Raw genomic sequence first — 23,278 nt, forward strand, 5'->3', positions numbered from 1 at the left:
TCCCCTCTCTAAGCGTCCGCGCCCCGGGAACGCCTGAATTCTGGCTCCCGAGCACCTTCTTGTGGACAGTTTTGGAATCACACGCTCAGCGAGAAAGGGTCGTGGGAAAATGGTCTGTGCCAATTTCGGAGAGGCCAGTGGATTGGAAGGTATCACTGAGGGTGGGTGCACGTGTGTGTGTGTGTGTGTGTGTGTGTGTGTGTGGTGTGGTGTGTGTGTGTGTGTGTGTGTGTGGTGGTGTGTGTGTGTGCGTGTGCGTGCGTGCTGCTGTCTCCGAGCGGAGGGGCGTCTCCCACCGCGCCCGCGCCCCTCCCGGCTGCTGCTACGGAGTGTCCGCTCCCGCCCGCCCCGGAGCCCGCGGGGCCCGGCCAATACCTGGTCGGGGGCGCGCCGGGAGCAGCTGCAGCGCCCAGCGCCGGCTCCATCCTCGGGTCTGGAGTCAGGGTCGCCGGGGGCCCGCGGGTGGCGGCGTCGGCAGCAGCGGCGGCGGCGGCATCCTGCGCCTCCCGCGCCCTCCTCCTCGGCCTCCCTCCTCCCTCCTCTTCCTCCCGACTCCGCGCGCGCCTCACGGGCCCCCCTTCATGGCCCGGGGGCGCGAGCCCGGGGCGGCTCGAGCAATTGAGTGCGTTCTCTCCGGCCGGACGCGGGACCCCGGGCCGGGGCTCAGGGACCCGAGAGACGCCGGGACAGGGGCCGGGACCCGGAGCGCCGCAGCCCCGGGCGCCGGAGGAGAGCAGCAGCCGCAGGCACCAGAGCCTCTCGGAGCGCCCGCCCGCCTCCGTGAGCCAAGAGCAGCGGCGGCAGCGGCGGCTACAGCGCAGAGCGAGCGGCAGGCGCTGCGGTCCCGGCTCCACCCCCGAGCCGCCCGCCCCTTCTCCTCCCCGCCCCTTCTCCTCCCCACCCCTTCGGCGCGCGCCTCCCGCCCCCCGCGCCGCTCCAGCCGCGAGCGCCCCGGACACCCACTCCGCAGCCAGGCTCCGGAGCCCGCCGGGGGCAGCCACGCCCACCACCCGGGCTTCGGGCGGCCGGCGGGCAAGGGCACCGGCTGTCTCTGGCACCTCTCCGCGTAGCCTCCCTTCCCCTTACCCCCGAGGGCGCTGCTAGCCGGGCCGCCAAAGCCTTTCGCCCCCGAGCGCCCCCCGCCGCGGAAGTCCGGTTGGAGTCGCAGCCTGGCCCCTGGCCCAGCTGTCCTTTACCTCTTCCCCAGCCAGCGGCACAGAAGGACTTCAGAACCCAGAACTGAAGCCAACCACCTCTGTGTGCAATACCCTGACACACATCCCTAGCCCTTCCTCCTTCCCCGCCCCTCTGCTTCTCAAGTGTGGGGATGAATCATTTGTCCCCGCTGCAGTTGTCCCTCTTGGGCAGGGTCAGGGGGTGTCTTAATGGGACCTTAGAGTGGGTTTGCTGGCTGACCGTCTTCTAGGCAGCTCCTCCACCCTGCCCACCTTCTTCCTACCAGACTGCCCTGGCTTTCTAGGCGGCAATCTGGAGCCACCACTGCTTTTATGGGTGAGGGATGGGGACAGAGCTGGCCAGCCGAGCACCTTGGTCCTTTATCCTCTGCACAAATATTGACTGAGCATCTTCCACAGGCCTGGCCTGCGTGGGCACCGGGGACTGGTTGGTGAACCTCTCAGACTGGAGCGGAGGAGAAGCAGGGTGCACGAGCAGAGCCATATCATGTGATCAGTGGCCCCTGGGCTGGAGAGGACGGCCAGGAATCCCAGCTCTGCCACCACATCTGACATGACTGAGGCTGCCCACCTCAGTGGCCTGTTTCTTTATCCGGAGACTGGGAAGGTGCTTCGTCTGGCTGAACCTCTGATGCTCCTCAGTTCTGACCAAATGATTATTTCTGAAGCAGAGGAACAGTCAGCCTCCATCTCCACCTGGAATCTCTGATTCCCGACTATAGCTCTCCATCACTCCTGGACTGGGGGGCAGAGAGCAGTGGATGGCTTGAAAACTCCAGGCATTCTGGGAAAGCCTCGTCCGCGATGTATGGGCAAGCAGCTGCTGCCTCCATCCCACACAGCAGAATGGTTAGCACAACAGTTTCCTGGGTCAGAAGAACCTGCTGTGTGTTTGCTGGGTGACTTTGTGTGAGTGATTCAGCCTCTCTGCGGCTCAGTTTCCTCATCCAGAAGACAGAGGTACTGGTCCTCACCCTGTAGGGGTGCTGCGAACACTGGATGGTAACGTGTGTAGAGCACTCAGCAGTGTCTGGCACGGGGGTGAGTACTTAATAATTGCACACTGTTGCGTTCAGGGTAGCCAGGAACAAACATTCACTCACTCGCCAAGAGGAGAACATGACAGCTGCACTTCCCTGGAGGACTGGGGTCTCGGGTCAGCAAGAAAGTCTCCCTCTCTCCACTCAGAGCAGATGGTATGAAGGCCTTGTCCCAAGGGTCCCACTAGACCAAATGGTCATTTATCTTGGTCACAATTGCAAACTCATAACTATAAACTCCTCTCCCCCATCTCCACCCCCATCAAGCTGGAGGGGCTAATAGCACCTTCCAGTGCGCATTCCTGTAGCCATAGCACCTGGGATGGCAGAGTCAGTCCTCAGTCCCGACTCCAAGGCTACCAAGTCTGTTTCTCCACCTGCCTTCCCCCTCCCCACCCCCGCCCAGGGAGTGGCAGCGTACTGGGATGCCTAACAAGAGTGGTGCTGACCTTCCAAAAGCTAAGACTTCATGTTTCCAAATCGCGACTGTCCCTCTATAAAAAACCAAGCTCTAATAGCCTTGGGCTGAGCCATCAGAACCTTCCTTTTCACCCAGATCTAATCCCTCCCCAAGTTTTCAGGCTGACAAGAATAGTCAGGGTTTAGAGAAATCTTTCTCTATCTTGCACTACCAGATCCAGCGCCTCATTTTTCAAATTCTGGCGTATTTCAGGTAGAGAGGAAGGAAAAGTACATCTGGCTGACATGAAAAGATTGGTGTGGTTGTAATGTAAAGACAGTGGAATTTGGGAAATTTTTGAAGAACATTTAAACTCTAAAAATAGACAAAAGACCTGGTCTCAGAAACACTAGGATTCTGTCTCCAGTTTCCTGGAATCCCCCACTTGACAAACACGGGTGTTTTAGGAGCACCTATGGTGTGGATTGCAGTGTGACAGGTGCCGTGGGGAAAAGGGGGAGGGGGAAACAGAAGCAAAGGGCTTGTGCTCAGGGAGTTTGGATCCTACACAATGAAGCAGCAAAGAAAAGTCACTGCAAATATAATCAAATACCAAAAAAAAATTAGCCTTGGAAGTCAGAGGGAGGTGGAGCCTTGGAGGGTCATTCAGGGAGGGCTTCCTGGAGGAGGAGGGAGTTGAACTGAGGCTTAAGAGATGGTTGGAATGTAAAAAGGCAGAAGAGCAGGATAGCCTGTGAAAGGAAACAGCAGCTGGGTGGGCTCATTTATGGGACAGGAGGGAGATTAATATTAGTGGCTAATGTTTGAGTTCTCAAGATGGGCCAGGCACTGTGCTGTTTGCCTTGTGTGGATTATTTTATTTAACTCTCAAAACAACCCCTTGAAGTAACCAATGTCATTCCCGTTTTACAGATGAGGAAACTGAAAGCCCAAAATGTTAAGCAACTTTCCCAAATTTACAGAGCCGGTGAGCAACAGCGCGCCATGGCAGTCTGGCTCCACATTCCTGGGCACTCTGCTCTGCCACTCTGGCCAGGCTGACTCTAGTGGGGGTACCTGCAGGGAGGAGCTGGAGGTCAGGCAGTCTAGGGAGGCCAATGGCAGGTGGCAGGGCCTTCCGAAGTCCCCAGCCAGAGGCGTTTCCTGAAATGCAGCCCCCTGGCCTTCCTAGGGGAACTCTAAAATGAGATATTCCCTCTTCTCTCGTCCTCATGCAGGTCCCTGAAGTATTTGGAAATTTGTTAAGGGATTTGGGGGCTCGAGATTCTGGCTTTTTAATATCTTTCGACTGTCTGTGTGGCGGCAATCTGTGCCACCCACCTTGTTATTTCAGTCTGTTCTGGGAGATAGGTGGCCCAGGCTCTGATTTAAGATCTGCTGCGGCAATCCTCAATTTCCCATGTCTCATAGGGGACAGTGACAAGGCAGCAAGCACGCAGAAAAAGATGACTTAGCTGTGCCCAGACTCCAGGCCCAAGAGCCCACAGCACTTGCAGAAAAAGTTCCAACCAGAAAAACCTGGGCAAAAACAGACAGGCCCAGCAGACCTTTCCCGCAGGTGATATGGAAACCCATTCATAATAGAGCTGGAAGGGCCCCAGAGGTGAGCTGAACCAACTCCCTCATCTCACAGCTGGGCACACTGAGGCCCAGAGAAGTTGCGTGACTTACCCAAGGCCATGCAGAAGTGAACTGAGCCTCCAACTGGGTCTCCTTTTCCAGGAAAAGCCCTCTTACTTGCCTCCTATCCCCCAGTTCTGCCCTGTTCTGGATGAATTCCTCTTCTGGATGAATCAACCTCTTTGTTGTTGAAATAAAACAAAAAGGTGGGGGCCTTGCTTCTGCCAGCCACTGTACATATGATCCCATTTCCTCCTCTTACCATCCCCATGGGTCAATGGGTCCGAGGTTGCCAGGCTTTGCCAGCTCATGGATTCGGAACACCGCATCTCACTGAAACCCCTCTCCTGCCCCACCAGGTCCTCCAGCCAAAGCCCCTTGAAAAGCTACTTCACCTACAAGGGTCTCTATAAATCCCTCAAAGGGACATTAAGTTACTCCCAGACCAACCTGTCACCTGCATTCACCTCTAGCATGTTCTCTGCTCCTGCTCTAAGAAACTGCCAGAGGCAAAGCAGCTACTTGAAGGAGTGCCTCATCCTAGCCTCACCAGGCTTCCCTCGTTGAGTCCCTCGTTGGGGAGCTAATGTCCAGGCCAAGGGACAAGCCCGGATCCTCCCATAGCTCCAGGCTGAGGCCACCAGAAGCAGGGAGAATGGCATCTTCCCCAACACAGAGGCCCTTGGGCACCAGGGCCCCCAAAACATTGCCACAGTGTCCCAAGGCGTCTCTGCAAACAGCCTATCTGGCTTTGGCTGCAACCTCTAACCCCGGCCTCAAATCCAGGCTGAGAGGCCAGGGAGAAGGGCACCCTTCCCTGTTTATTCTTGGAGCCACAGAAAGTGCTCCTCCTTTCCCAGTTACAGAACCAAATCCCCCAGATAAATTAGAGGATGCCAGCAAATCCCGGCGGGGGAAAACAGAAACTAAGGGCTTGGAAGTAGCCATGCCAGGATTTGAACCCCTATCTTGTGACCCCGCCCCCTGCACAATACACCTGCTGCCCAAACTGCCCCAGCCACCCCAGGGTTCTTGGCCCTCCTGGGACTGGTAGGTGGCAAGGCAGGGAGTGGTCTGTGCTGGGGGAGATTTGATCCTCGGCCCTCCTGGGACTGGGAGGTGGGAAGGCAGGGCGTGGTCCGTGCTGGGGAAGATTTGATCCTGGGCCCTCCTGGGACTGGGAAGTGGGAAGGCAGGGAGTGGTCTGTGCTGGGGGAGATTTGATCCTCGGCTCATCAAAGGAGGCTCCACACTCTGGGAGTTTCGTCTTCCTTCCTCTGGCCTCATGGGTCCAGTCCAGAGCTTGCCAAGGTGAGTCTCTTCCAAGCCCAAAGGTCTTGGGAGGAAGAAAAGATCAGAGGAAGCCAGATGCCCCTTCCTTCTGAGGAAGGAGCCTGCTCCAGCTAGCCTTTGAGGAAGGGATTCAGCTTAGGAAGGCCCCTACCTCCCACTGCCCACCCAAACACACCTGGCACCAGGCTACATCCTGAGACACCCAGCCACAGGGCCATGAGGAGACAGACTGACCAAAAGCAAACAAGGCCAAAGACAGGCCCCCGACCCTGAATCTGATCTAAAAATATGACACAGTGAATATCTCACAGGGCCTGGGGTTGGGGAGGTGATGGGAGTTGGGGGCGGACTGCAGAACAGGATCGTGGGCTGCAATTAAAATTCCCATCCTGGGTAATTCCCGGGCCTCCGTGGGGCTGTTTCTATGGCAAGGGAGGCTGGCCCAGGGAAGGCAGGCTCCGTGCAGGGCTGAGCTCCCTCCTCTGCCCCTGCCCACAAAAGCCTCAGCCCTGGGCCGGGCAGTCCCAAGCCAGATCTGTGAGCCAGCTCAGAATGTGGCAAGGTGCAGGCAGAGGCCCAGGAGATGGCCCCTGCTCCCAAACTCTGTGGGCAGGTGCCCAAACTGGCGGGGAAGGAAAGGAGGGACAGTGTCTGTGCCCAGGGAGCCACTCTGTGACATGTCCTAAAACAGTATGAAGCCACTAGGGCCCTGGCCCTGGAGCAGCCAGGTAGCAGGAAGGAAAGTCAGGAAGAAACCTTCCACCCTCAGGAGCGTGCTCCTTGTCTGATAAACCCTTCCCACCACCAAGCCCTTCAGTACCCCCACTGGCCTCCAGGCAAGGCTCCCCCTATCCTGCCTCCCGCCCACTCACCTCTCACACATCGTCACCCCTAGTCTTCACTCCCTCTTGCCCACGCGGGCTCACCACCTGCTGGACCCCAAGGCAGCCCTTTCTGCAGCCCTGGCTACTGCCAAGAAGGCTGGAGGCCCTTCTGGCGTGTTCCCTGCTGGCAGGTGGGGATGAGCAGGGCAGAGTGGGCACACATCTCCACAGGCAGACATCGGAGGTGGTAAGGTCTGGAGAGAGATGCCAGGGCTGTCCTTGAGGCCTCACCTCTCAGGAATCCTGCAGAAGCTCAGTGGGCTGGACAGATAACGTGTGATACCAGTACACAGACTCCCGCATCTGGAGAGTCTGGCCTGCAGAGGCCACCACAGGTCCTGCCTCCTGGGAGTGGTTCTGGAGCTGGGTTCCCTGGGAGGGGGCCTGTTCCAGGTGGTTCCCCTGCAGGCTGCTTCCACGGGGCCCTCGGGCTGCCCATACTCATTCATCCTAGGAGGGGAGAGAAGGGGAGATAAGTGAATCTGATTTCACTTCCTTTCTCTCACCTAGTCCCCATTCCTGATCTGCCCCCAGCCTCTCTGCTCCAAGTGCACCATCTGCAGGCGGTCCCAGCCCCTGGCATTCAGGAGCCAGTGGACAGCTTGGAGAATGGGAGGTGTCCTCAGGCACCCTGCCCAGCCCCAGCCTCAACTGGTGCTCTTTCCCTCCTCCCTCTGTGGAAGGAGGGGGAGTGGGTGTCCCCGCCAGGTGTGGTCAGCCCTTGGTCAGGAGCCCATGGGCACCTCCCACTAGACAGCCCAGCCCTGGTCAATGCCACACGGGCAGCTCTGGGAACTCAGCCCAGGAACAATGGGGCCATTCACTCAGCCTGGGCTTCACACAGTGACCCTCTTGGTCTATCTCCGTGGCTAGACGGTGTGTGAGTGAGAGTGTGTGTGTGTGTGTGTGTGTGTGTAAGAGACAGAGGGGAACTGGAGGTAACTAGAGCGCCCAAACAGAGGCAGGAGGAAGAGTAGCAACCAGGGATTTCATGATATTCATGCAGGTATCTATCCCATGTGCCAGGCACTGTACTGGGTACTTGCATTATCCTCACAACAGCCCTGTGAGTCAGTCCCAATGGAAGCCCCATTTTCAAGCTAAGGAAACTGAGGTAGGGTCATAGAAGTCAGGATAATAGGAACATCTTGGCGGTGGTATCCTCTAGTTTTATTTGGGTGGCGGTCCCATGGGTGCATACTTATGCAAACGTTCATTGTGCTGTCCACTGAAGAGTTGTCCATTTTGTTGTCTGTAAATTGCATTTCAGTAAAAAAAAAAAAAAAAAATGATGTATCAATTGAATTAAATATTACCCAGCCCTGATTAAAGAATGAGGAAGCTCTTTGTATGCTAATATGCATCTCCAAGATACACTATTTAATGAAAAAGAGCAATATGCAAAACATTGTTTTGCAGGTAGTATGCAAAAACATATTTATTTATTTATTTATTTATTTATTTATTTATTTATTTATTTTGAGACAGGGTCTGTCTGTCACCTGGGCTGGAATGCAGTCGTGAGATCACGGGTCACTGAAGCCTCAACATCCCGGGATCAAGTTATTCAAGTTATTCCTCCCATTCCTCCCATTCCAGCCTCCCGAATAGCTGAGCTTTTTTGTTTGTTTGTTTTTCTTTTTTGTTTTTGGTGAGATGTGGCTTTGCCATGTTGCCCAGGCTGTTCTCAAACTCGAGCTCAAGCAATCCTCCCACCTCAGCCGCCCAAACTGCTGTGATTACAGGCATGAACCACCATGCCCAGCCCTGCAAACGCATATTTTAAAATACCGTCTATACATACCTGCTTGTGCATGTAGATTATCTCCAGACAGACACGGAGAAACCACGCTTCCTCTGGAAGAGCAGCCACTGGCTGAGACAGAGGCAGGAGGAAGACTTTCCACGATATACCCTTTGTCTTAACCCATGCGAGTGTATTACTTATTCAAAAATTAAGTGAAATTAAAACATACAATAAAACAGTGCCTGAGTTGCTGATTCCAAGGCCATTATATCAATTGCTTCAATGTACTTAATTCCAAAGCAAATGGCCTCTCCATTCTTCCCACTCCTTTCCAGCCCATCTCCCTTCCTCAGACCCAACCAAACTGCACCTGGTTGTGGCTGTCCAGCTGGGAAAGTTCATGGCTGGTCTCCACCATGGACCCTCCAGAACCCACTGCTGTCTGAGAGCCAGGCGGCTGGGCCAGAGCTAGAGCCCTCAAGAAGCTGCTAACCTTGAGAGCCAAGTGCCCCACTGGCTCCTGAATGCAGTGAGTGCCACAGAGTGGCTGACAACTCACTGGGACCTTCCAGCTCAGGGTGACTCCCCGGGTCCCCATGCAGCCCAGTGGTCTCCACCTTACTGTCACTGCCTCCCAGGCTCCATGGGTCAGCAGCCAAACCCAGCCCAGGCCCTGTCGTGAGGAAGATCCCAGGTCCAGAGGCATACAGAAAGTCAACTGTCAGGCAATGAGTGCAGCGAGAGACAGCCTACTAGAGGAATCCAAGGCTTTAGCTGACCACAGCTGAGCCTGTGGCTTCTCAGAAAGAGCCAGCTTGGTTTACAGTCCTGGGTTCAAATCCCAGTTCTGCCATTTCCTGGCCGCCAGACCTCAGACAAGTAACTTCGTCTCATTGTGCCTCCATTTTCTCATCTACAAAATGAAAACAGTGACACCCACCTGTTGGGATTATTGTGCCAGGGAATGAGATGCTGATGACCCTAAGTCCTGAGCCTGTAGCAGAGTAGGTGAATCTGAAAGAGAAACACTCACCACCACTGAGAACCATGATCTAAGCAGAGCTTTAGAGCAGTTTACAAAGTGCTGCTTGGGCACAGCCTTCCAGAAGGAGGTGATCGAGAGGAAGGCCCTGCCCCAGCTGGGGCCCCAGGTCCCTCCTGGGCTCCTCCCTGCCTGTGAGTTGTCAAGAAGGGTGTTGACAGGCCAAGGGGGGCCCAGGATGTTGAAGGATTTGGGAATTTTATTGCAGGTCTTAGGGCTGAGGGGCTGTAAAGCTCCTGGCGCCAAGGGGCCATCTCCAGGTATCCAAGAGTTACCATGAAAATAATAATAATAATAACGGGAGTTTGGGAGGGCCAGGGTTCAGTGCAGCATATCACCATCACCTACCTGGCTTTCCTTATCACACCAGAATTCCCTGGGGTGAAACTGAGTTGCTTTGAGCAAATCACCGAACCTCTGAGCCGTATCTGTGCAGACCCTGTGGACATCCACGCCTGCACTCTCTGTGGACTCTCTGTGGACTCTGTGGTGGCAGCAGTACCTGCCTCCCTCGCTCCCTGGGGTGGTGTCTCATTGCCCTCTGCAGCCCCCACTCGGCCAACATGAAGGGTCACCTCTGTGTCTGGGTCTCATGGTGGAGGTGGGAGAGGTGACGATACACAAGCAGCTGCCCCTGCCGTGAAGGAGCTCCCAGGCCAGTGCGGTGGGGGTGGGCAGGGGTGGGGCAGACAGGCCAGAAAGTAAGGAACCAGGCCACATGACAAATGCCAGAACCAAGGAGGAACCAAATACCCTGGGACCTAGAGGAAGGGATTTGTTCTACTCATAAAGGGAATCCCCTGCAGACCCCAAGTCCCCTGGCACTGGTCCACTTTGAGTGTCACATCAACTGCTCCTGTCACCCACAGGGCAGTCAGGGAGGAGGCAGGGAGGTGAGATAGACAGTAACATCTCTGTTCTGCAGGTGAGCACACCGAGGCTCAGAGAAGGCAGCTGGCTCAGAGCTAGAATGGAAGCCCAGAGTCCCAATGCCTGGGACCGGCTGCTCTTCAGCAGTCCTTTGGCCACTTAATATGTCCCCACCCCACAGGACACCTTTCCAGGTCACTGGCTGCACCTGGCCAGGCCCAGCTCCTTTTGTGTAGGTAAGAAACTCCTCACCTCCCAGGGTCCTTCCATGGCAGGTGCAAACTATAAACAGGCCCTTCTCTGGGATGACTAGAGTCTCCGCATACCCTAAAATAGCCCTGTCCCTCACCCCTACCCACGCCTCCACTCAAATCTGAACCAGAAATGCCTCCAAAAGGCCCCTGTAATGACTCATCCATCCAACAAGCACCACTGAGTGCCCCACCTCTGCCAGGTTCTCACTGGACCTGAGCATCCTGCAGAGCCTGAGAAGAAAATGAGGACTCTGGAAGGTTGGGGGATACCAACCAGCCCATCCCCTAGACGTTCCAGGAAAGTCTTCCCTGGGGGCGAGTTATCTCTACCTATCTCCAAAATCATTCAACTATTATTACTCACCTATTTTCCAAGCGGTCCCAGAACACATGTGTCCTACAGGGACTCTTCACATTAATGATAAACTCTTTTTCACTCTCTAACAGAAAGACATCTTTTTAAAGGGCAAAGCCTTCCAATCGCAGCCTGAAGAGGCCTGGGCCAGGCTGTGGAAACAGCAAAGAGGCACATTCCAGGGTGGCTGGGTGCCTCACTGGCTTCCTGCCCCACTTCTCGGGCAATAGTGGTAAGGACAGTCAAAGAGCAGGGACTGCTGGCCGGCAAGTGAGGGTGGAGGGAGGGATGGAGAGCCCCTGGCCTGGGGTCTAGCTCCCGGGGCAGAGGGAGAATGTCAGGGGCCTAAGACCCAAAGGAAGAGTATTTAAATAAGAGAGATCTTTGTGTTGCAGACACCTTCTTCACCCCACCACTGAACAGGTGGGGACCTAAGTCAATGACCCAATAACAGAGAAAATGCTGCCCCCCACCCCACCTTCCACTGCCCAAGTTCAGGAGAGCAGGCATGGCTGACATTCCCTCTAATCCAGGGACATGTTGGGGGTAGGAAGCTGTGATGGTTAATATTGAGTGTCAACTTGATTGGATTGAAGGATGCAAAGTATTGTTCCTGGGCGTGTCTGTGAGGGTGTTGCCAAACACCCTTTAACATTTGAGTCACTGGGAGAGGCAGACCCACCCTCAATCCGGGTGGGCACAATCTAATCAGCTGCCAGTGAGGCCAGAATTAAAGCAGACAGAAGAACGTGGAAAGACTAGACTGGCTAAGTCTTCCGGCCTCCATCTTTCTCCTGTGCTGAATGCTTCCTGTCCTCAAACATTAGACTCCAAGCCCTTCAGCTCTTGCACTCTTGGACTTACACCAGTGCTTTGCCAGCGCCTCTCAGGCCTTCGACCACAGACTGAAGGCTGCACTATCGGCTTCCCTACTTTTGAGGGTTTGGGACTTGGACTGGCTTCCTTGCTCCTCAGCTTGCAGATGGCCTATTGTGGGACTTCACCCTCTGATTGTGTGAGTCAACCCTCCTAATAAACTCCTCTTGATATATGCATCTGTCCTATTAGTTCTGTCCCTCTAGAGAACCCTAATACAGAAGGTTTCAGTTAGATCACAGGAGCAACCTTCTGACGGTGACCTGGAGAAAGGTACCCAGGGCCTTCCGAAGGAGGAGCAGCTTTTACCCAAGGCCTGGGCCTGCTACATGGATTTCCAAGTCAATCTGGCTGGAGGCAGAGGGGCGCCCTAGCTCACCTTTAGAGTCCCTCCCCTTGGGGAAGAGGAGCCCCTAACAAGGAAGAGGGAAGCAACTGGCTCTTCTCACCCCCGCTCTGGGCCTGGTTTAAATGGGGGTGATATGGGGGAGGTAATAGCACGTACTTCAGAGGAGCAAGGGAGATAAATGTGTAAATAAAGCCTCTAAGAAAGTAACACGCACATGGCAGATACTAAATAAACACTAGCTATATTATTTTATTTTATTTATGTTTTATTTATTTTTAAATTTTTTTTAGACGGAGTTTTGTTCTGTTGCCCAGGCAAGAGTGCAATGGCACCATCTTGGCTCACTGCAACCTCCGCCTCCTGGGTTCAAATGATTCTCCTTCCTCAGCCTCCTGAGTAGCTGGGATTACAGGTGTATACCACCACACCCAGCTAACTTTTGTTATTTTTAGTAGAGACAGGGTTTCACCATGTTGGCCAGGCTGGTCTCGAACTTCTGACCTCAAGCGATCCACCCATCTTGGCCTCCCAAAGTGCTGGGATTATAGGCGTGAGCCACCGCACCCCGCCACTAGCTATTATTTTATTATTATGGTTTCAAGACCACCTGTGAAGGGTCCCTCTGCCAGCTCCTGCCCCTGTTCCCACAATTATTGACTCCCTCTGCCAACCAGTGATAACCTCTGCTCAAACTTGGAAAAAAAAAAAAAAAAACAAACCAGAAAAATCCTGGGTTCCTGGAAGGGCACTCCAGGTCTTGCTTGGAGATGTGCAAAGCCTTTGGAGCCAGAGGTGGAGAGTGGAGGACAATGGTGGAGAGAGGAGACTTTGGTCCCCAGGGAGAGCTGCAGGCGGCAGATGAGGGATAGGGTTGGCCTCAGCAGGAGTGAGCAGAGAATGGGGGTGCTCAGACAGGCTGGAAAGAAATTAGAGGGCTCATCAAAGCCAGGGGTGGACACAAACACATCCTACAGCCCCACAAGTACAGGCCCTTGTTTCAAATGTGTCTGGGATGTGAGGAGCGGCCGGGCAGAGGCACTCCTCACTTCCCAGACAGGGCGGCCAGGGAGAGACGCTCCTCACTTCCTAGATGGGGCGGCCGGGCAGAGGAGCTCCTCACTTCCCAGACGGGGTGGCCGGGTAGAGACGCTCCTCACTTTCCAGACGGGGCGGCGGCCGGGCAGAGGTGCTCCTCACTTCCCAGACGATGTGCGGCTGGGCCGGAAGGAAGGAAGGAAGGAAGGAAGGAAGGAAGGAAGGAGACTATTAGGAACTCTTAACGAAATTCAAGTCCTGGCTGTGCTGCAGAAGCATCCCAATAATCAGGGCGGCCTCAATACCCTGTCTCTCCTCTGTTGCACTTTTAGAAATGGCCTGTGACATTCACTGAGTGAGATGGAATTCTTCTTTCTTCAAATATCCTCATTGATTTCTGCGGATACCCTTAGGGTGACACTCTGGAAATCTTGGATGAAAGTTAGGAAGTAGAAAATAAAACCAAAGGCCACTGTCCATTCGCAGATCGCACTCACTAGGTGATATACACAATCCTTTTCTCTTGTATTCCACTCCAGCTTGGTTATGGAAATTCGTGAAGCACAGACAATCATGGGGATGACAGCTGCGCAAGAAACGGCAGCGATGAACATCCGTATGTGGCATGTCGAGAGACTGTTCCACTCGGGATATTACTTGTAAGATAGGATGGACTGTAGAAGCGTGTACACGACACCACAGAGAAAGGCCAAAAGAGCGCCCGCGTCATGAACCACTGGCACAGCTAACTCCTCAAAATCGGCGGCAAGGCACATTCCAAAACATGCCACCAATCCAAGCACTAAAGACACCAAGTTAAAAACAGGAGTGCTGAAATAGCAGGTTTGATTTTGCTTCTCTACGATTTTATATCTTGTGTACACCGTGGCTGCACCAAGAAATGCAGAGAAGTTTATCATCAATCCAAAAATACCACTCTCTGGAGGTGGTGTTCCTGTATCATGGATGTAGGGGAGGAAGGGGTTGACGTGCCCGGACAGCACGGCGACCATGTAGGAGATAATGAAGGCTGCTGACGACCAGGTCACCAAGAGGCAGGGGAACGAAAGCCATTCCCCTCAGGAAGCACAGCATCGCGCCGCCGACGGAGTGCTGCGTCCAGCGGGGCTGGGCGCCGGGTTGCTCCGGGCTGCCTGGAGGCGGCGGCCGGGCACTGACTGCCACGGACGGTGGGAGGGGAGGCTGGCTGTCCAGCCAGATTTGAGATTCCGTCTCAAAAAAAAAAAAAAAAAAAGACAGTTGTTAGAACAGTCCTGGATAAAAAGGATGCTGCCTTAGTCCATTCCTGCTGCTATAAACAAAATACTTTAGACCAGATAATTTGTAAATTACAGAAATGTATTTCTCATATTTCTGGAGGTCAAGGTGCCGGTAGATTTGGTGTCTGGTGAGGGCTTGCTCTCTCCTTCCAAGATGACACCTTGTTCCTATACCCTCCAGAGGGGATGCACGCTATGTCTTCACATGGCAGAAGGATGAGAAGGGCCAGGCAGCTCTCTGAAGCCTCTTTTTTTGAGACGGAGTTTTGCTCGTGTTGCCCAGGCTGGAGTGCAATGGCACGATCTAGGCTCACTGCAACCTCCGCATCCTAGGTTCAAGTGATTCTCCTGCCTCAGCCTCCTGAGTAGCTAGGATTACAGGCGTGAGCCACCATGCCCAGCTAATTTTTGTATTTTGAGTAGAGACGGTGTTTCACCATGCTGGCCAGGCTGGTCTTGAACTGTTGACCTCATGTGATCCGCCCACCTCAGCCTCCCAAAGTGCCGAGATTTCAGGCGTGAGCCACCACACCCAGCCTCTGAAGCCTCTTTTACAAGACCATTAATCCCATTCCCAAGGGAAGAACCCTCATGACTTAATCAGTTCCCGAAAGGCCCCACCCGTTAATACCACCACAATGGGGATTAAGTTTCAGCGTGAATTTGGAGGGACACAAACATTCAAGCCTTAACAGATAGGTATTCATCTAACTGTATACTTTCATGGATGCAGTTTGCTATTTGTAATTTACCTCAATAAAGTCGGATTAAAACAAAAAATAAATGACGGGAATTTGAGCAAAGGCTGTGAAGGTTGAGGACCAAAGGAGGGGAAGAAAGAACTACCGAGGAGCTGGGATCACTCAGCCCGTAAACTGTCACGGGATAACCCAGGCTCCGCCGAGGAGCTGGGATCACTCGGCCTGTAAACTGTCACGGGATAACCCAGGCTCCGGTGCCTGAGAGTCAGCCAGGTCGTTGCATCGTCCCCTCACGAACGTGTCAGACTTCAGAGTTGGAAAGGGCCTTCAGAGAATACATCAGTGTCCCAACAGGAAACAGAACTCTCTCAAATAGTTCAACTGAAGAGAACTTACTGAGGAGGTACTATTTACAGAAGGCCGGATTAAAGAAACCAAGAAGAATATTGAGAAACCCAGAGACTGCAAACTGCTGTGTATTAGTGTGTTGTCGCACTGCTATAAAGAAATACCTGAGACTGCGTTATTTATAAAGGAAAGATGCCCTGGGCATGGTGGCTTGTGCCTGTAATCCCAGCACTTTAAGAGGCCAAGGCAGGCAGATCACTTGAGGTCAGGAGTTTGAGGCCAGCCTGGCCAACATGGTGAAACCCCATCTCTACTAAAAATATAGATATAGATATAGATATCTATATATAGATAGATAGAGATAGAGATATATATAAATTAGCCAGGAATGGTGGCACGTGCCTGTCTCACTCAACAGATGGAGACTCTATCTAAGAAAAAAAAAAAACAAACTCTTGCCTCAGCGCCTGGGTGGCTTGCCGCCCACAGGGGTCTAAGGCTGGGCTGCTTTCCACAGCTTCTTTTGAGTTTGCCTCACTTTTTGCAGCCAGAAGTTGGGCAAAGGACACAGCCTGAGCCGGCTTTCCAGGTCATGGGAGGGAAGATTCTCATTCCAATCCACTTTCAACAGGTACTGAGCACTTGGTTTGTGCAGGCCCTGGCTGGGCCCTGGGAGCTGGACAGACAAGGTTCCAGTCCGGTGAGCAGCTTACATTCTGGGAGGGAGACCGGCAATAAACAAGCAGACAACTTCAACTTTCCATGAGTGCTAGCCAGCCCTGGGAGGCTCCGCTGCCAGAAGGAACGTCAAGGGCAAGTCCTGGGGCGGGAGACCCTTCCGGAGGAGGAGCAAGAAAGCTGCTTCTGCAGCGCAGAGCCTGGGGAACTGCGATGAGTGGGGCCGCTTGAGACGGGAGGGGCCGGAGGGTGTTCCTGTCTAACAGGTCGCTTAAACTCTCTGGGGGAGAATCAGCCCGCATCATGGGATTAATCGAGGGTGGTTAAACCCTTAGCGCAGGGCCTGGCACGCTGTTCCGGTTTAGGGTCCAGAGCGCCCCCCACCCCTTCCCTGGCCTGCTATGGGGTGCGCGGGGGAGAGGGAGGAAAGACGAGCTCCAGGCCTGGGCGCCCCGGCACAATCACGACGATCTGGACAAGAGTGGGGATCCCCGGCTCTGCCCAGGCGGCCTAGGCAGCCCGCGTCTGGGGCCCCTCGCCAGCTCCGGGGCGGGAGGCGGCCTTCACAAGGGCGCTTTGTCCTGGCGGCGCCGGCAGGGCCGGGTCGGGCCACCTGGACTGAGAGTGGGGGAGTTAGGCGAAGGCTTCAGGTGCTCCGCGGCTGTGGGGCAGGTGTCGGCCGGCTCCGCCCCTATCCCCGGAGCAGGTGTCCCAGACCCCTGCGGCCGGCATTCCGGCCCCCTCCCCCTCCCTCGTGTCGAACTCCGGCCGCGCCTTTGATCCCGGGCCCGGGGACGCGGGTCCCTCCCCTTGGGGAGTGAGGGGAGGAGACGCGGCCCCAGAGCGGGGGCAGGGCAGGGGGTCAGGGCAGGTAGCGGGGCCTGGGCCTTCGCGGGTGGCTGCTCCCGCTCCCCCAGCCCTCCCCGCGTCCTGGTGGGAAACTCAGCCCAGGAGGGGGCTTCGGGGGCTCCTCGCGGGCTGGGGAACCGTCGGATGCCGGGGCAGGGGGAGGGGCCAGGACCCCGGGGGGGTCACCCCGCCCCTTCGCGCTCAGCCCGGCTGAAGTGAAACCTGAGCCCAGGTCGGGGGCGGGACCGGCCCGCGCCTCTCCCGGGATCCCGGCACCCTGGCCGGCGGCTGCGAGCGCAGGGCCCAGCCCAGGAGCCGCTGGAGCAGGTGAGGGAGGCGGCTCGGCGCCCAGGGCTGAGTCTCCCATCTCGCCCCTCGGTCCGCAGGGCCTGCGATGGAGCCTGAAGCCCCGGGTCGCGCCCCTCCCTGAGCGCCCCCGTCGGCGGCCATGTTGCCCCGAGGGCGCCCCCGGGCGCTGGGGGCCGCCGCGCTGTTGCTGCTGCTGCTGCTGCTCGGATTCCTCCTGTTCGGTGGGGACCTGGGGTGTGAGCGCCGTGAGCCTGGCGGGCGAGCGGGGGCCCCGGGATGCTTCCCCGGCCCGCTCATGCCACGTGTCCCCCCAGACGGGAGGCTGCGGAGAGCCGCCGCCCTCGACGGAGACCCGGGGGCCGGCCCCGGGGACCACAACCGCTCCGGCTGCGGCCCAAAGCCGCCGCCGCCGCCGCCCAAGTGCGAGGTAGGTGCGCCCGGCCCTGGCGGCGGGAGTCCCGGGGGCGCCGACCCCGAGCCCGGCCTCTTGGACGTCTGCGGGAATCACAGCACCTGGCGTCTGTCCGGCACTGGCCAGCCGGCTGGGGCGCACCTCGAACGTGCAGCTCCTCTGCTCCCGACCTCAGTTTCCCCATTTGAAATGAAGGGTTGGCTCCTGCTGCGCCCTCCGCACACGGTTCCGGGCTCTGCTGCGGGGTGGGGCAGCTCAACGTGGGTCCTTACCGCCTCGCGGAGAAGGGGGGCCTGCTGCCGACCTGGGCGTCCCTCCCCAGCTCTTGCATGTGGCCATCGTGTGTGCGGGGCATAACTCCAGCCGAGACGTCATCACCCTGGTGAAGTCCATGCTCTTCTACAGGTACAGCCAGGTGTCCGTGGAGGAGGGTCAGGAGTGGGGAAGGGACAAAGCCCGGGACAGGCTGCTGGTCTCAGAGCTTCAGCTTCCTCATCTGTGACTCGGGGACAGTGTCCCCTTCCTCCCTTGAAGGGCAGTTGTAAGAACATCCTGAGCCGGGCGTGGAAAAGCTCTTTGCAGATGGCGCTTCCATCTCTGCGCCCCTCGGGGTGGGGGCTGTCCCGTGCTGCTCCTGCTGGGGCCTCTCAGGCTTCCTCTCTGCCCACCCAAAAGGAAAAATCCACTGCACCTCCACTTGGTGACTGACGCCGTGGCCAGAAACATCCTGGAGACGCTCTTCCACACATGGATGGTGCCTGCCGTCCGTGTCAGCTTTTACCACGCCGACGAGCTCAAGGCAGGGGCCCAGCCCTTCCCCCTTCCCCTCAGCTGTATCCACCTCTCTCCTCTCTCCAGGACCTGGTGGGGTTGGAGAAGAGAATCCTCAGTCCCATCCACCTACTGAAGCGCAAACCCCTCTCTTTTGGGGGTTTACCCCCTCTCCTCTGTGTCACTCCAAGCATGTGTTCTGGTGCTCACAGGCCCCTCTCTGCCATCTCATCCCCTGCCTTTCCCCCACACAGCCCCAGGTCTCCTGGATTCCCAACAAGCACTACTCCGGCCTCTATGGGCTAATGAAGCTGGTGCTGCCCAGTGCCTTGCCCGCTGAGCTGGCCCGCGTCATTGTCCTGGACACGGATGTCACCTTCGCCTCTGACATCTCGGAGCTCTGGGCACTCTTTGCTCACTTTTCTGGTGAGAGGCCTGGGAGCCTGCCTGGCCTGCCCAGGACCCCTGCGTCTAGCCCTGAGCCCAGGTCCTGTGGCGGCCTCAGACAGCTCCCTTATGCCCTCCCCTCCCAGACACGCAGGCGATCGGTCTCGTGGAGAACCAGAGTGACTGGTACCTGGGCAACCTCTGGAAGAACCACAGGCCCTGGCCTGCCTTGGGCCGGGGATTTAACACAGGTGGGGACAGTGGCGAGGGGAGGCAGGCAGGGTGGTCTGCTGGTCCTTGGGCCCCTGGGGCTGGGTGGGGCAAAAAGTGCTAGGAAGTCCCCCAGGAAGAACATTGCTGTGAAAAGAACCCTGGATGAAGAGACAGGCAGCAGTTCCAACAGTCCTGTGTGTGCTGGATGACTTTGGCCAGCTCTCGTGCTCCCTCTGAGCCTCAGTTTTCTCATCCATTAAATGGGGGATAATTTTAACAGCCCTGGGATCACCAAGTGTGAGAAGGCCACATGTGCTCTGTAAGCTGGACGGCGCCTCCTCTTCACACCGAGGATTGACTATTGACAGAAGTAGTCTACCAGCAAGCTGGGTGCAGTGGCTCAGGCTTGTAATTCCCGCACTTTGGGAGGCTAAGGTGGGAGAATCACTCGAGCCCAGGAGTTCGAGAACAGCCTTGGCAACATAGTGAGACCCTTGTCTCTACAAACATTAAAAAATTGGCCGGGCGCGGTGGCTCACGCCTGTAATCCCAGCACTTTGGGAGGCTGAGGCAGGCGGATCACTTGAGGTCAGGAGTTCAAGACCAACCTGGCCAACATGGTGAAACCCCGTCTACACTAAAAATACAAAACTTAGCCAGGGGTGGTATCACGTACCTGTGATCGCAGCTACTTGGGAGGCTGAGGAGGGAGAATCACTTGAACCCAGGAGGCGGAGGTTGCAGTGAGCCGAGTTCACACCACTGTACTCCAGCCTTGGCAATAGAGCAAGACTCTATCTCATACATAAATAAGTAAATAAATAAAAAGAATAGGTGTGGTGCCTGCAGTCCCAGCTACTCGGTGGGGTGCTGAGGTGGGAGGTTTGCTTGAGCCTGGGAAGTCGAGGCTGCAGTGAGCCATGATTGTGCCACTGCACCACTGGGTGACAGAGCAAGACCCTGTCTCTAAAAAAACAAAACAAAACAAACAACAACAGCAACAAAAAAACAAGTAGTAGTCTATGATCGTGTCTGAACAGTCAGAAAATACCAATAAGTCAAAAACCAAAGGACACCTTCGTGACCCCCATGTCCCCCAGGAGCTGGCCGTCCCAGGTGGGCATGACAGCATCTCTTCATCGGCAGGTGTGATCCTGCTGCGGCTGGACCGGCTCCGACAGGCTGGCTGGGAGCAGATGTGGAGGCTGACGGCCAGGCGGGAGCTCCTTACCCTGCCTGCCACCTCACTGGCTGACCAGGTCTGAGGAAGCCTTGCCGGGTGGGGTGTGGCAGGCTGGGGGCTGGGATGTGATGGGTGTCTCTGCTCAGGACATCTTCAACGCTGTGATCAAGGAGCACCCGGGGCTAGTGCAGCGTCTGCCTTGTGTCTGGAATGTGCAGCTGTCAGATCACACACTGGCCGAGCGCTGCTACTCTGAGGCGTCTGACCTCAAGGTGAGTGGGACAGGAGGCTGCGTGGTGGTGCGGGGCCATGGATGGGGACTCCTGCTCCCTGCTCCCATGGCCCCAACACCCTCCCGGGTCCCAGGTGATCCACTGGAACTCACCAAAGAAGCTTCGGGTGAAGAACAAGCACGTGGAATTCTTCCGCAGTTTCTACCTGACCTTCCTGGAGTACGATGGGAACCTGCTGCGGAGAGAGCTCTTTGTGTGCCCCAGCCAGCCCCCGCCTGGTGCTGAGCAGGTGAGGAGCCACCTTCCCCTGCCCCTGTCTGCTTTGGTGGGACCCAGCCTTGTCTGGGGAATGCGTCGTTCTGCCCTATCCCCAGTCCTTCTCACCCCTTGCCCCATCAGTTGCAGCAGGCCCTGGCACAACTGGATGAGGAAGACCCTTGCTTTGAGTTCCGGCAGCAGCAGCTCACTGTGCACCGTGTGCACGTCACTTTCCTGCCCCATGAACCGCCACCCCCCCGGCCTCACGACGTCACCCTTGTGGCCCAGCTGTCCATGGACCGGTGAGGGTGCAGAGGGCAGCCCAGGGGGTATGGCATGGGCTGGGGTTGGACACTTCTGAGAGGAGGTTCCATCTGGCAGCCTGATGCTGTGGTAGTGAGCTGCCTGTCCCTCAGGGAGTTCCAGAAGTTGGAGACATTGGATATAGTGGAAAGAGCTTGGGCTCTGGAGTCATTCAGATGCCCGGAGCTGCCCCTCGGTCGCTGTGGGACCATGGGCAAGTCTTCATATCTCTGGCCCCTAGTTTTCTCTCTCAAATGAGAAAGTACCCGCCTGGTGGGGGTAGTTGTGAAGATTCAATCAGACTGGCTCTAAAAGTATTTGAAGGGTGCTCAGTAAGTCACTTGAGGAGATAGCAGCAGCAGCTAACTGGGGAGGTTTTCCAGGCCTCCCTGAGCTCCTGTGCAAGAGGGGCAGAGCTGTGCTGACCTCCCTCTCCCCACAGGCTGCAGATGTTGGAAGCCCTGTGCAGGCACTGGCCTGGCCCCATGAGCCTGGCCTTGTACCTGACCGACGCAGAAGCTCAGCAGTTCCTGCATTTTGTCGAGGCCTCCCCAGTGCTTGCTGCCCGGCAGGACGTGGCTTACCACGTGGTGTACCGTGAGGGGCCCCTATACCCTGTCAACCAGCTTCGCAACGTGGCCTTGGCCCAGGCCCTCACGCCTTACGTCTTCCTCAGTGACATTGACTTCCTGCCTGCCTATTCTCTCTACGACTACCTCAGGTGGACCTGAGGGCAGGGAGGGGAACCGTATATGGGGTGGATGTGGACGGGGCACGTGTGGGACCCCAGGCTTCCATGTCCCTGCTCCTTTCTGGGCCTCAGCGGCCTCTGTCAAGTGGGGTTTGTATTAGGCTGTTTCTCTGGGCTGTCAACAGGGAGGCCAGGGCCTGCCTCAGCAGCAGCTCCACCTATGGTTGTGTCCACCCGTCGCATCGGGCAAGATGGCCCATGGTGGTCTGGTCCTATGGCTGATGCCCTGATGAGGGTCACTGGCCCAGTCCTAGAGGCCCCGCTCTTCTCCCCTGCTCATGGGTGCTTCTCCTCAGGGCCTCCATTGAGCAGCTGGGGCTGGGCAGCCGGCGCAAGGCAGCGCTGGTGGTGCCGGCATTCGAGACCCTGCACTACCGCTTCAGCTTCCCCCATTCCAAGGTGGAGCTGCTGGCCTCACTGGATGTGGGCGCCCTCTACACCTTCAGGTAGGAGAGGCTACTTCTCTGCCCACTCCACTCGCTTGCCCACACCGGCCCCCACTACCCACGAGCTCCTAGCCTCAGCCTGGCTCCCACCCGACCCTGCTGCACAGGTACCACGAGTGGCCCCGGGGCCACGCACCCACAGACTATGCCCGCTGGCGGGGGGCCCAGGACCCGTACCGTGTGCAGTGGGCGCCCGACTATGAACCCTACGTGGTGGTGCCACGAGACTGTCCCCGCTATGACCCTCGCTTTGTGGGCTTCGGCTGGAACAAGGTGGCCCACACTGTGGAGCTGGATGCCCAGGTGAGGAGGGCACCTTGCTGCCACCACCTTTGACTGGAGCACCTCCAGGTCCAGGGAACTCACGACACCTGCATGGGGGACCACACCACTAGGCGACACTGTTAGAAATGTCCCCCTTCTGTAGAATTAAAATCATCTGCCCTTTGGCCCTTGCTTTAGCTCTCAGGGGCTACAGGGTAAGCCTGTTCTCTGGAGCTGCACCTTCCCCGCAGGCCAGGCAAGCCAGGCAGCCACTGTTCCTCTGCCCCACCCTGCAGGAGTATGAGCTGCTGGTGCTGCCTGAGGCCTTCACCATCCATCTGCCCCACGCTCCAAGCCTGGACATCTCCCGCTTCCGCTCCAGCCCCACCTATCGTGACTGCCTCCAGGCCCTCAAGGACGAATTCCACCAGGACTTGTCCCGCCACCATGGGGCTGCTGCCCTCAAATACCTCCCGGCCCTGCGGCAGCCCCAGAGCCCTGCCTGAGGCTGAGGCTGGGCCGGCGCTGCCCTTCGTCTTAGCATTGGGCAGACACCAGGGCAACCTGCCCTCCGCCATCCCTCCTATTTAAATTAAAGGTCTCTGGGAAGGGCTGGGGCGGAGCATCTGTAGGGTGGGGTCTTCCCCTTGCTGCTATTGTATGGCTGGGGACTGGTCTCCCTCTGCCCCAGCCAGTTTGGGGCTGGTTCCCCCATCTTGAATTGTTCATCCCTTTTTCATAATTAAAGTTTTAAAACATCTTTTTTGTGTTCCTGGTTTGGGGGAGCAAGGGCACTCCGGGGCTAGGCCGCCAGTGCACAAAGGAGGTGCTACAACCAGCTGGGGTCACAGGAGGGCCTGGGCCCTTAAGGGCAAGCACCCCCCCGACCCCCAACCAGCCAGTCAGGGAG

The 23,278-nt window shown here is 56.6% G+C and overlaps 2 protein-coding genes and 1 pseudogene across 3 annotated transcripts in view; 1 reads left to right on the top strand and 2 right to left on the bottom strand.

The window, feature by feature from the left end:
• Window positions 1–6,453, bottom strand: part of LOC115838561 (E3 ubiquitin-protein ligase RNF169-like) — a 178,687-nt gene extending 172,234 nt beyond the window's left edge. Inside the window, exons 1-3 of the mRNA XM_030828723.1 lie at window positions 6,443–6,453; window positions 1,087–1,198; window positions 376–662 (exon numbers count right to left, since the gene is read on the bottom strand). Of these exons, the coding sequence (XP_030684583.1) occupies window positions 376–662; window positions 1,087–1,198; window positions 6,443–6,453 (410 nt within the window). The remainder of the gene's footprint in view (window positions 1–375; window positions 663–1,086; window positions 1,199–6,442) is intronic.
• A 6,906-nt stretch (window positions 6,454–13,359) lies between these two features.
• Window positions 13,360–14,077, bottom strand: LOC100603396 (annotated as a pseudogene).
• Window positions 14,078–17,151: 3,074 nt separating this feature from the next.
• On the top strand, window positions 17,152–23,128 carry LARGE2 (LARGE xylosyl- and glucuronyltransferase 2). Of its 2 annotated transcripts, XM_030829047.1 has the most exons (15): window positions 17,152–17,165; window positions 17,225–17,368; window positions 17,462–17,574; window positions 17,882–17,964; window positions 18,235–18,358; window positions 18,585–18,756; window positions 18,864–18,968; window positions 20,077–20,189; window positions 20,260–20,385; window positions 20,480–20,635; window positions 20,746–20,906; window positions 21,350–21,628; window positions 21,955–22,104; window positions 22,212–22,407; window positions 22,665–23,128. In XM_030829047.1, exons 2-15 carry the CDS (start codon window positions 17,287–17,289, stop codon window positions 22,872–22,874), a joined length of 2,070 nt encoding a protein of 689 aa, XP_030684907.1. In that variant the 5' UTR covers window positions 17,152–17,165; window positions 17,225–17,286; the 3' UTR covers window positions 22,875–23,128. The 2 variants fall into 2 exon arrangements, with proteins under 2 accessions (XP_030684907.1, XP_030684906.1); XM_030829046.1 differs by lacking the exon at window positions 17,152–17,165 and having other exon boundaries at window positions 17,187–17,574.
• The last annotated feature ends 150 nt before the right edge of the window (window positions 23,129–23,278 follow it).

Source organism: Nomascus leucogenys, chromosome 15, assembly GCF_006542625.1.
Source record: "Nomascus leucogenys isolate Asia chromosome 15, Asia_NLE_v1, whole genome shotgun sequence".
Taxonomy (NCBI): Eukaryota; Metazoa; Chordata; class Mammalia; order Primates; family Hylobatidae; genus Nomascus; species Nomascus leucogenys.